Source organism: Ammospiza nelsoni, chromosome 1 (genome assembly GCF_027579445.1).
Source record: "Ammospiza nelsoni isolate bAmmNel1 chromosome 1, bAmmNel1.pri, whole genome shotgun sequence".
Lineage (NCBI taxonomy): Eukaryota > Metazoa > Chordata > Aves > Passeriformes > Passerellidae > Ammospiza > Ammospiza nelsoni.
The window spans coordinates 106,935,566-106,948,038 of NC_080633.1; the positions used below are offsets into that span (position 1 = coordinate 106,935,566).

The window sequence follows — 12,473 nt, forward strand, 5'->3', positions numbered from 1 at the left end:
AGTACAGGTCCCCTGGAATCACCTGAGATCTTTGAGCCCCTTTTAACTTGATGTTCTCGTGGACATGGTTAAATGAGTAAAAAGGAAGCAGCCAGGCTGGCATCCTGCAAGGGCGTTCTCCATCCAGGAGTGGGTATTCAGTGCCGTTCTTCTCTGTATGCTGGTTGACCACAGCATTTCAAAGTCTTGTGTTTGTACTTCTGTTGTAAAAAGAAGCTGCCTGGGGATTTGACAAGGGGTATGACTAGATGCCCTAAAGGTGAAAAATTACTTCAAGGACAGTTGTTAAAATCAATGTCATTGTTTATCTAGAATATATTTGCATTGACAGGGGTTTCCCTGCTTTTAAATTTTATCTAGGGTTAATTACTGCTGTATCTGAAATAATGTCTTATTTGACATTTGAGGGCTTTTTTCCTGAATGTACCTTTCCAGACATCACTTCTTCAGCACTGTCTGAGGGTCTGTGGAATTCCACCTCCCTTTCTGAAGGCAGGCACTAATCTAAGAAAGGGTTAAAGGACATTAAGTGCTCTGTTTCTTTTGTTGAGGTAGGTCACAGGCAGGTGCCGAGGGCTCTCTTGGCTGGGGTTTTGCCTGCCCTGCCTGCCCACAGCCAAGCAGCATAGCTGTGGTCCCATGCAGGAGCTGCATGGCTCTGCAAGAAACTAAGGGGGGGATGGTTGTTCTTCAGTGCTCAGCTGAAAGATTTTACAAGGTGCTGGTGCTTCCTTCAGCCAAGAGAAGGGAGAAATTGTAGTGCTGCAGTGTTCGGGGAGCTTGCAGGTTAAGTAGGAATTTTCAGTTTGGGCAATAGAGCTGAATATAAAGCCAATTTGGATATGTAGGAGACTTCACTCACATCTGTTTTAGACTTTCCTGACTCTCCTGACATTCCCCCCCCCCCCCCTCCCTGCAGTTCACATCAGTCTGAGCAGGAACATAATACCCTTATAATTTCAAGTCATTTTCTTCCCCCCCAAATATAAAAATCTGTGCACACTGCAATTAAAGCAAATTGCAGTCTGGGGCCAGCGAGAGACCTGTGCTCTTTTCCTGACCATCACAGCCACTGCAGCAGTGCCAGACCTCTGCCAGAGGAGCACAAAGGCCGGAGCAGCCACCGGGGCTGGGCAGAATGGGGCTGGAATTGCTGCGGTGCTGGGTGGAATGGGGCTGGAATTGCTGCCTCTCAGTGCTGGACTGAATGTGGCTGGAATTGCTGCCTCAGTGCTGGGTGGAATGGGGCTGGAATTGCTGCCTCGGTGCTGTGTGGAATGGGGCTGGAATTGCTGCCTCGGTGCTGTGTAGAATGGGGCTGGAATTGCTGCCTCTGTGCTGGGTGGAATGGGGCTGGAATTGCTGCCTCAGTGCTGGGCAGAATGGGGCTGGAATTGCTGCCTCAGTGCTGGGCAGAATGGGGCTGGAGTTGCTGCCTCAGTGCTGGGTGTAATGGGGCTGGAATTGCTGCCTCAGTGCTGGGCAGAATGGGGCTGGAATTGCTGCCTTTCACAAGCGCCGGAGCAGCTGAGAGCGGCTCTGCTGTCAGCGCCCAGCATTCTGTTGTGCGTGGAGAGCTGCAGCTTGTAATTAAAGTTTCGTTACTTGGCCGGGATTTAGCATTAATGCTTGACAGCTGCAAGCTTGTCGATATTCCCCTCACCCCTCCTTATGGATGTCAGAGCAATTAATGGGGGGAAGGTGTGGAAGAGGAGGGGATGCTGGGCTGCGTCACTGCCGGCTGCATGCGCTGCTGTTACTCCCATGAGCCTGGCTTGTGCTTCTTAGGCCAGGATTTCTGTGCTTGCTGGGAAAGCTCTGCTGAGGTCTGTGTGAATGCTGCATCAGTAAACACTGCAGGCTTTATCCCGAGGCATAGGACAGACAAAATGTGTGGTCCGGTTTAGACTTTACTCAGAAATATGTGCAGCTAGCACTTGGTGTGCTCAGTTTTTATGGAGCCTAGGTTTATCATCACTGACATTGACTTTATAGTCTTTTAATTTTACTGAGCTGAATTAGCCCTGACTCTTGGAGAGAAGTGTTAGCTGCAAGTCCTCAGCTGTTCTCAAGGAGAAGCTGAGCTTCCTCCTTGAAGATAGCTCTGGGGAAGCAGAAGTGCTTTTGGTTTAGTCTGGTTTGAGGTTTTTTTGATTTTTTGGTTTTCAGTGGGTTTTTTGTTGTTGTTGTTGTTTGGGGGGGATTCTTGCTGCTTTTTTTGTTTGTTTGTTCTTTTTTGGTTTGGTTTGGTTTAGTTTTTCCGTAATGAAGTCTCAGGCTTAAGAGAGCATGCACTTCCCTGTTGCATTTCTAGAAGTAATACCCACAAATTGCCTGTCAGGGGACAATTCTGAAAAGTATTCTTCGATACTTGCCCAATACCAACTATGGCTTCTATTAATTGTATTGGCTGTATTTAAAGTCCAGTCTGCTCTGGAGAAATTATTTCATTTTGTGTTGTCTTTGTCGGAGAGTCTGCACTGTCTGCTGCAGGATAAACAGTAAGAGGTAGAAAAAATTCATGCTGGGGGGTGGGGGAAAGGGAAACATCATGTCATGGTTAACAGATGTCTTCCTGGCTGATACTGCTAAAACAGGAATTTGTGCAGATTCTTAAATCTCTCTAGAACAGGAACTTTATCTACCAGACTAAGCATTAATTTCTTTCCTCGAATCTCATGCTGACTAGCCTATGTACAGATTCGTCAGTGCCCCCCTGGTCTCTCTGCATTCTTTCCAGCAGAAACTCCTTCTGTGCTGGACTAGAAAACTCATTCTCAACAGGCTGGAGGCTGATCCTGCAGTACTGCTTTTGTTGGTAACACAGAAGCACAGGAGCATGTTAGCTGGTCACTATATGCTGCCAAAACTTGCAGCAGAAGAAGAAAAGCCCAGATCAGCAGCACGTTGACTTTGAGTGACCCATTCTGTATTCTCATCCCTGAAATATCCATCCATCTGTGCTCAGAGGATACACGTGGAATTAGGTTTGGGTACTGAGCTGCAGTGTCAGTGTGTTGGTTTAATTATATAAAAATAAATTGACATCTCCACACCACTAATACAAGAAGCAGGTCACAAAACTCTGCAGAGCTGTTGCAGTGCCTGCCTGCCAGCCTCGCTTGCCAGGTACCGCGCTAGTGGTGAGCACAGCCGGGCTGCGTTATTCAATAGCAGTCCTCCAGTGGGATTTTAAAATTAGAACTGCTTGCTGCCCTGGCCCTTTGGTCCAACAAAAGCCCTGCATGATGATATAATGCATTTGGTCTGTCGTTCTCTCGTTCTGCCTTTCACAAGGAGCACCAAGGTCAGGCAGACTCCACTTTCAGCCAGTGAGTGTCCTTCAGTGCTGTCACCCTATTCTTTGAGCCTCTTCTGTAGCTGTGTATTAAGTATCTCCAGGCTGCTTTTTATCAGCTACTGACCTTGCACCCCAAAGTCTCAGGGAGCAGAGGATAGTAGTGGTAGATAATCATGTATAAATCCTGTGATCTGTGCATTTGATGCTATATTTGGCTGAGATTCCAATAAATAACTATTTTGAGAATAATTCCTGAGTGTTAACAGTATGAAATAAACCGATGTCCTTCCATGTACTTAATTTCAAAGAGGCAGTTTTTGAGACTGTTTGCCTGGTGAAATTTAAAATCTTTCCGTTTAAGGTCCTTGAATGTTAGTAACTTTGTAACAACAGAAACATCTTATTTTAGTCTAACTTCTCTTTTTAGAATTTTATTTATAATTCGGAACCACCATTTTCCATCACAGCTTAAAGTCTCTTGTCTGTCAGGATTTCTCATATATATGCATCATAAGCCATAAGTGTATGAATTAGGTTACTGGCAGTTGATAGGTACATAGCTGGTCTCCTATGGGATGCATTAAAGTAGTCAGAGAATGCAGAGTTATTGACTTCTTTTCACTTCTTGTGTGGCTGAGACCTTATCAGCGACCTACCAAAAGTCTGTTTCAGGTGTCAGTCTTCTGTCTGCCCTCTGTGAAGCAGATTTATCAGGGATACACAGTAACAGCAGCTAAGAGAACCTATCATTCATCTTTCATTTTATTCACCTATTTTATTCTGATTTTATCCTTCTTAAGCTAAGAGATAGAGGCATCCAAGGCTAGATCATCTTTTACTGGTTGCATGCCAAAGTAGGATTTATTTTCTACAATATTTCATCCTGCCAGTCTTACCAACCATTTCAGGCATTCTCTCTCCTCCCATATTTATGAAACTATATATACAGCTTTCCTATGAGAAAGCAGCTGCCTGAAAACACTTGTGAATAACACACGAGCTGAGCTCCAAGTTCAAAACTGCCAGCCAAGCAAAAAGTGTGCAGAGTAGAGCCTTGGGCTGAAGCATTTATCACTCTGTCCAGGCATCTGTCAGCTACCATATATCAAGGTTTTCATTTGTTTTATGCAGCTTCCATCACCAAAGTAAAATATACATACGCAGATTTGTACACAGAGAATGTAACAGAGCCCACAAAGGAGTATTGCTGAATGCTGAACTGAAATGTGTTCCCTGCAAATAAGCTGTGAGAAACAAGACAGACAGTTCTGGATGACAGAAGTTAAAAACATTGGAGATTAGACTATGAGAGAGGCAGTTTGGTAGTTCCCAGTGCCTTGTTCATGCGTCTGACAGCTCTGGGAGTACAGAGTGCCTGCCTGGTAGGGAATAATATTATGTATAAGAAAGCGTGTTTGGATGGAGAAAAGCTGTGCTCCTTTTAGGGAAATATTTGCAAACCTTTTGTAAAGTTTTGGAGCATCAATATTGATCAGAGCCCTGACACAGGCAATACCAGAATTGTCCTGGACAGACAGTCATGTGTTTTTCTTCACATGGCAGCTTTGTGTGGGACACACAGGAAGCTCAAGAGCAGTGGCGTGGCCTGAAACAGAGGAGAAGCGTAAATGCTGAGCAGGGAGCCGGCAGAGGAGCATGGCGTTGTGTCCAAGCCCTCCCCTGTCAGATCCCAGCTGCTTCTTGTGGGTTGCTGGACCACCCCAGAGCTCAGCTCCACTCCCTTACTCGTGGGCAGGGGCAGCAGTGGGGGCTGCTGCTCAGTGCAAGCTGTTTGCAGGGTGCGTAAGGTGCCCTGGGCAGGATCAGGGCTGGGGACCAAGAGTTCTGTGTAACCTCGTGAGTGCTGTGCCCCAGCAACGGGGGTGCTCAAGTGCCTGGTCAGAAACCATTTGAAAGGGTAACTGATTTGATCACTCAACAGATGTTAATCCAACATTGCTTTTAAACTACCTCTCAACAGATATTTTTAGGGTTATTTTCTGCCTGCCTCTCTGCTGGGCAGGGTCCTGCATGCACAGGATGCATTTCTGTAGGTACCAGCTGGACAAGCAGCATCCTGTTGCTCGAAGTCCAGCTTCTGCAGCAGCTATGAAGGAAAAAAAAACAAGGCACAAAAAAAAAACTTGCACAAATGCTTTTCTTGAGAATAAGGGCAGTTAGCTGAGCTCTCCAGCATGGCACTGACAAGATGAGACAGCTGCCTTCGAGCCAGTGTGTTCAAACATGCTGCTGTTATCCTGTTACATGAATCAAAACCAGCACACACCAGCTTTCATCTGGATTTCATTATTGTGATTTGTGTCGTAGAGACTGTTGTCTCGCAGGAAGCAGCAGTATTCAGGGTTGGAGAGGGGGAGATCCTTATCAACAGGACAAAATTGACAAATCTCTGGGTTTAAAAATAACTGTACCTCTGTACTGTTCTTAGCTTTAAGCTGTCTGCTTAGTCTCAAGCGCCTGAGCGCTTTGCTTTAAATGAAATTTTTAAAAAGAGCTTTTCTCCTTCTGAAGAGAATTTAGCTGAATTCTGGCTAACCTCCCACAGGCTGGAGGAGTCCCAGGTAAAACAAGTTGGTGCCTGCAGAGCAGCCATGGGGAAGGGTGCATCCCAGGGGGCTGCTGCTGCTGCTGAGTGGCAGAGCCCAGGGCTCACTGCCCCTCTGCACAGTGACCCCCAGAGCCACCCTGACTTGTTAGGGGTGCAAGCAGCTGAAACCTGCTGTGTGGCACAGCAAGAGCCTGGAAGATGGACAGGCCCTCCCTCCGCTGCTGTGCCCTTTCTGTTGGGAAGGGTTTTCTGTTGTGCATGTAAGCAAAAGCAGAAGATAACCTGGAGAGAGATAAAGGCAAGTTAATTAGGATAAAACTATGAGCTCTGTGCAAATGAAGAACAAACAATGGGCAGTTAGGTTTGTAGTGAAGCACGAAATAAGGTGTCAGGTAGCTTTGTAAGGTAACACTGAGCTCACTATTTATAGGATTGCCCAAGACAACCAAAAAATACTGGTAGTAACTAAAGTCATCTTTACATTGCATAGGATGTATCTGGTTCGTGTCTCTTGGCTCTGTAAGAAGGAGCAGCATGGACCCATGTTTCTATACCCTGAGCAGCAGACAGCAGGGGTCTAAATTAGATGTGGCTTGTTTCAGTGTCCTCTTGTAGCAGTACTGAGAGGAAGCCTCTTATCACATAAAACTCCCAGCATATCTGTGCATCAGCAGCACCCAGCTTGCTGATGATCCTTTGGCAACAATACCAAGGAGCAGGCAGGCCAGCTGAAACACTCCAGGGAAAGAAAAGAAAAGGGTTAGTTGTTAAGATCTTAATTCTTCTGCTTTAGAGGTCTGATCCCTGCCAGGGGAGATGGAGCATGTGAGAAGCTGTCTGCAGTGCAGAGCCCCGGCTGCACAGTGCATGTGTACATCCCTCCAGCCTCTGCAGGGTTAAAACCAGGCAGGTCCACTCATTCCATTGAGGCTTTCCCACCCGGGCAGGGCAAGGCTTCTCCCTTCTGTCTTTTCTTCTCTTCCTTTTATTTAGGTGTGGCAGCACATTGCCTGCTTCAGCATCAAGGCAGCTGATGAATTTTTAGCCTCAGGGGCGCTGCACTGTCTGCCTGCACCTGCAGTCAGGCTCATCCCTACACGTGCAGGGAAGCAGGTGTGGCTGAGGAGTGTTGATGTGGCAGAATGGCCCATGTTTTAAAACCTCTGCATGACCATAACAACACCCCGTGGCAAAAACCTGGGTTTTCCTCTCTATTTTGTTTGCATCAAATACTGCTGGGCATTATTCAGGAGAAACACATGCTCTGCTCTTTTTTAATTTGCTAATAATTCAGTACCATATCTCATAAGTAAAGTGCAGGAAAAGTTAGGTGTGTTTTACTCTCCTTCATGCTTATTTTGGAAGCAGAGAACAATATGATTGGATAAAGAGAATTGTCTGCTTTCTCTCTAGAGCCATTGCACTTTGTATTCCCCAAGCCCTTCCATATGTTATTTTTATGACAGAAAAAAAGCCTGAAAGCATATTCAGTCAGTCTTTTTGGCTGATTTCAATTCCCATGAGGATACATTTCAGCAGAGCTCCACCTTCTATAAAGGCATAACATGCAGCAAGGGTTTCATATACCTCTTTCCACTTCTTGTGTGGTGTTAACAGCCCTTTGCCATAATACAAATTAATCAAACCAGATATCAGATTTGAAATATTATTTTATGAGCAGGAGAATGCACTGCACTATCCACTGCTGCTTTCTTACATGCTTGAAGCTGGTAGGGGGCTGTATGCCTGGGGACCAGACTGTCCCCCTGGTGCCCAAGCTGGGGCTCCTCTCCACTTCTGTCCAGTGGGCAGAACTGCTAAAGCTTGGAAGAGAATTGACACATTCCCAAAATAAAGGTCGGTTTGTTGGTGAGGTGTTAGATTTTGGCCAGGTGAATGGTGACAGAGGGTTTGGGCAAAGTGCTACCTGAGCAAAGACTAAGGGAACAAGAGAAGTGCTGGACAAATAGATGCAAGGGCTGTGTTGGCCAGGAGAACCCTCTGCAACTTGGGGAGATTCATTAGGTTGTAACAAAAAGGAATAGGAAGCTCAAAAGAAATAGACTGTACATTTTGAATGTTGTCCTGACTCTTTTGTCCATTTACTGCCTAACTTAGCATAGCATTCCTGCCTTCCACTCTCCTGAGTGACATGCCATACAAGCTGGTTACTTACTTTATTATCAATGTATGCTACAGCCGGCAAGAGTTTGTACCTGTGGTTTCTTTAAAGAATCAATCTGAGAGAAACTCACAGTGGGTCTCAGAACCACACAGAGATATGCACCAAAATCTGGTCATCATATCAGTTATTGTGATGAATATTTTTTTATTTTACAAGACTTCTCAGGTAGGTTTCATCCAGCCACATTTATCTTCAAATCACTCTTAGCAATACTTAGAGCATGCTAATGAGGTGTGTATTGTTCAAGGCTTGTGCTGAACAGGTCACTTGTTTTGTCAGTCACAAATAAATAGTTGCCTTAGTTCAGACTTAATTTTCCTGTCTGCTGAAAGTGTTGGGACTGGCTGGAACTTGTGGTATTCCTTGCTTCTGGGAATTGAGTGACCTTCTTTGTTACAAACTGAAAGAGTAATTCTCTCTTGCCCTGTGTTACAGACCACGGTCATAGACTACGTGAAGCCATCAGATCTCAAGAAGGACATGAATGAGACCTTTAAGGAGAAGTTCCCTCACATCAAGCTAACCCTCAGTAAGATAAGAAGGTAGGTTGCAAAGCTCAGTAAGGCTGCAGCGTGATGCAGCTGTCTCACATGTCAGTGCAATTCCTGCTGTACATGGGAAGCACAGCACTGATTGATCTCCCAGGAGCAGTGACCAGCAGAGGTGCAGAGTTAGTCAGATGACTGCTTGGATTACTGGGATGAGTAAACAGGATAGAGGAATGTGCAAACATGTGCTGGTCAGGTGTCAAACACAGCATCTAATGGGATGAGGATGAGAGCTGGGCATGCACTACATTAAAATAGCCAGAAAAATAACCCAACAGAGTCTCTAAGCTCATGGGAATTGGCTTAAAAAGAGACTGAGGAAAGAGAAGTGCTGCTTTTGTGCCTTGGCCGGAAGCAAAAAGAGTATTTGGCTTCACAGCAAAGTTGTAATATTCCATCTCTGTTTCTGGTGTAGCATATTGCTCCACTGAAGTAATGATAATTTCATTTGACCCTAGTGGCCAGAAGGACACTGAGCCACACTGCTCTGTAACCAGACAGTGCTGCAGTACATGGATAGAACTGTCAGCTTGGATTTGGCCAGCCATAACGAGCAGCAAAAGCTGCATACAGAGCACCAGTAATCAAAACATTGTTACAAAACAAATGGTATGCAGTGAAGGACCTCTGATAAAATGTTGTTGCTAAAACTGTCACAGCTTTTTTGGTTGCTTTTATAGTTTGACACAACTGTCTGTTGGGGGCAGTGAGGGTCACTGGTGATGTAAAAATGTGCCATGAAATGTACCCTCAAAACAGCATAAAAATATCTGCCCAGTAAATTATGTTTTCCCTTCCATTTGACTAAGCAGGAATCTCTGAAAGCATGGCTCTTAGGGTGAAATGAGAAATGCTTTAGAACTCATCTCACAGCATACTTGTCTGGTCTCTTTACTCAGCTTGAAGAGAGAAATGCGCAAGCTCGCTCAAGAAGAATGTGGTTTTGAAGAGCCCACAGTGGCCATGGCCTTTGTCTACTTTGAGAAGCTCGCTCTCAAGGGGAAGCTGAACAAGCAGAATAGAAAGCTTTGTGCTGGAGCTTGTGTTCTTTTAGCAGCCAAAATTGGCAGTGACCTCAGAAAACATGAAGTCAAGCATCTTATAGATGTACGTATCCATACATTTCCAGTGTTCCATCTGCATGAAGTGCCAGTGTGTGGTCTGTGCAAGCCTGTTTGTCAGTGGACATGCTCTCTTTTAGGCTCCCAGATGTACAGCCAGCTAAATATCTTTTTTTTTTGTTACACATTTTTGTGGAAGTAGTAGTGATCAACGCCCCTGCAGAGGCGTGGGAAGCTTGTTTGGTGGGATAGAAGGCCCTGGTGTCAGATACTGTGAGGTTTGAGATGTGTCTGCGCATCATTTTGTCAATACAAGGCAACAGGTGAACCCTCAGGAAATTAATTTTGCTTTTAGTTATGTTTTCAAGAGTGTCAGTAAGGATTATCCTTTGGGAATGAAATGCAGATACTAATTTCAGATAGAGTCAAATAGACGTTTTTATTTATCAAGTTCAGCTTTCGGGAAAGAAAACCTAAGGAGATGTTCCCATCAGAACACCTCATTTGAGATGTTTTTTTTTAGAGTAAGGTGTTTTGTCTTCTACCCACTCCACGTGACAGAGGTAACATGAGGGTGTTATGCCATAATCCTCTGCAAGCACTGAGGTACCAATCTGATTTAATGCTACACAAAGTTAGGCTGGTGTCTTTGTATGTGGCTACATACAACCAGCTCACTCAATGGAAGAGACATGGGATCATGGCAGGACTGGACTCATGCCCTCCTCCCACAGAGCTGGGTTGACAGTCAGTTTATTAGAAAGCCCTCTGAATAATCACAGAAAAAATCAGCCAAGTGGGAATTGTAAGATCTGGCCTCTTTTGCTATCTTGAAATGTTGGTCCATAAGACATTGAACTTTGCAGTAGGCCCAGTGGGCAGAGAAGTAGCAAGCCAGGGAGATCCTAAGAAGAGGATGAGGGGGAAATATCCCTGAGCAGCTGGTTGCCTACTTGTAGCATCCAAATCCAGTGAAAACAGCAGAGCATATGGGAGGTTTAGTACACTACAGCACAAAAACAACTATAAAACCCATCTCATCCCCCTTGAGGATAGCAGCTTCTATTACTCACTGTTCTTACGACACCTTCTGCCTCTGAGGTATTAAGATCAAATTGTGGCAAAATAATTTCCCCAACAGGGCGTTGTAGCACAGTCTAATGCTGAAAGGAAAACTAGTGATTTCAAGCAGTGCAGGAAGTTTGTGGACAATTCCAAGATGCATGTCTTCCATTACACAAGTGATTTTGCTGTTTGCATGAAGCTAGGAATTTTCTGTTGCTGCTGTGGTAATCACTGTGATCATTAGAAGATGGATCTGCTCACAGTGGAATGGGTGAAGTGACGAAGGTGTCAGAAATAGCATGGCTGGCTGAGCTCTGTGAGTTCACCTTCACAGTAAGGATTCGGAACATCCAATTCACACAGCTCTGGTTTTCTGACCCCAGAGCCGTACAAGTCCATCAGGACAGAAGTTTAATGACAGCAGCGTGCGTGTTTTGAATAATGCCATTTTTGGGAAAGCTCTAGAAGGGCAAACCCTCGTTCCATTTTTGCTCACTTATATTTTTTCCCCCTGGCTGTGGTTGCAGAAACTGGAAGAGAAGTTCCGGCTGAACAGGCGAGAGCTGATTGCCTTCGAGTTCCCGGTGCTGGTGGCCCTGGAGTTTGCTCTGCACCTGCCCGAGCACGAGGTGATGCCGCACTACAGACGCCTGGTGCAGAACTCCTAGCGCCGGCTGCCGCCGGGGAAGGGGCTCCCGACTGTTCCCGCTTGGCTCTCCCAAGCCGCAGTTACTACTGGAAATGCAAAATCAGACTCATAACACTTCACACTCTCTCCCCCCACCCCCAAACAGTTTTTCTGGCTGCAGGAAATACTGCGTTGACTCTTGGCTTTGACGAATTTATGTATCGTTACTTTCTCCAAGCAGGTGAAGACTGAGCTGTTGGTGAATGGTTCACGTGCTGAAACTGGGTGGCGACTGACCCTACCTGTAGGGACTACAGCTATAAAAGTAGGCAAAAATTAGAAGGGCAGCCTCCATGACCACCCCTCTCCATCACACAAACCCTGGAAGCCCACTGAGTGCATTCTCGTAGCGCTTTTTCTACAGACCTGCTGCAAATTCCAAGAGAACTTCTTGAAGTGAAAAAGCTTTTAAAGAAGATATCTTCACTGTGTCAAAAAGAATGTGCCAATCTATTTTTGTATCAGCAATTGAAAGTGCACTTTTTCCTGTGGGGTATTTGTGTGTGTATCCGTGTGTGTGTGTGTGTGTGCGACACCGAACTGATCTCAGTCCAGGTGGTTGGCTTAGCTGTTTCCAAGTGTATCAGTTACTGATGGTGAAGATCAAGGTGACCTTACACGTTTACTCCTTGAAAAATGTAACTACTGGAAAAGTGGTAAATGGGATCATTTTTGGACACTTGGGATTTTTTATTCTCTGATCTTTCCAACATTGTACCTTTGAAAGGATTACACTACTACTACTGCTGGAGAAGGATCAGCAATTGACCTTAAGTTTTCAGTCATGTTTGTGGTAAAGATGAAAGCATTAGTATAAGATTTCCGTGTCATGTTTTTTAAAAATATCTTGTGTTAAGCCACATGCATATTTTTAACCTTCGCACTTTTCCCACTGTGGAGATGGTTAGACTTGCACTCTGTAGTGTTGTATTTCTGTGCTCTATGTTAGAGTGCGTAATAAGCACATTTATTGTGCTTTATCTTAAAACAGTGTTTTATTAAAAAAAAAGTGTAGGGCTCAGCAGTTAACGGGTGTCTTAAGGCTCCAACAGCAGG

The 12,473-nt window shown here is 45.1% G+C and overlaps 1 protein-coding gene across 2 annotated transcripts in view; it reads left to right on the plus strand.

Moving 5' to 3' along the window:
* CABLES1 (Cdk5 and Abl enzyme substrate 1) overlaps positions 1–12,234 on the plus strand; it is a 67,819-nt gene extending 55,585 nt beyond the window's left edge. For both annotated transcript variants that reach the window (XM_059482185.1, XM_059482193.1), the window contains 3 exons: positions 8,491–8,597; positions 9,503–9,710; positions 11,257–12,234. In XM_059482185.1, coding sequence (XP_059338168.1) covers positions 8,491–8,597; positions 9,503–9,710; positions 11,257–11,397 — 456 coding nt within the window. In that variant the 3' untranslated portion in view covers positions 11,398–12,234. The remainder of the gene's footprint in view (positions 1–8,490; positions 8,598–9,502; positions 9,711–11,256) is intronic.
* The last annotated feature ends 239 nt before the right edge of the window (positions 12,235–12,473 follow it).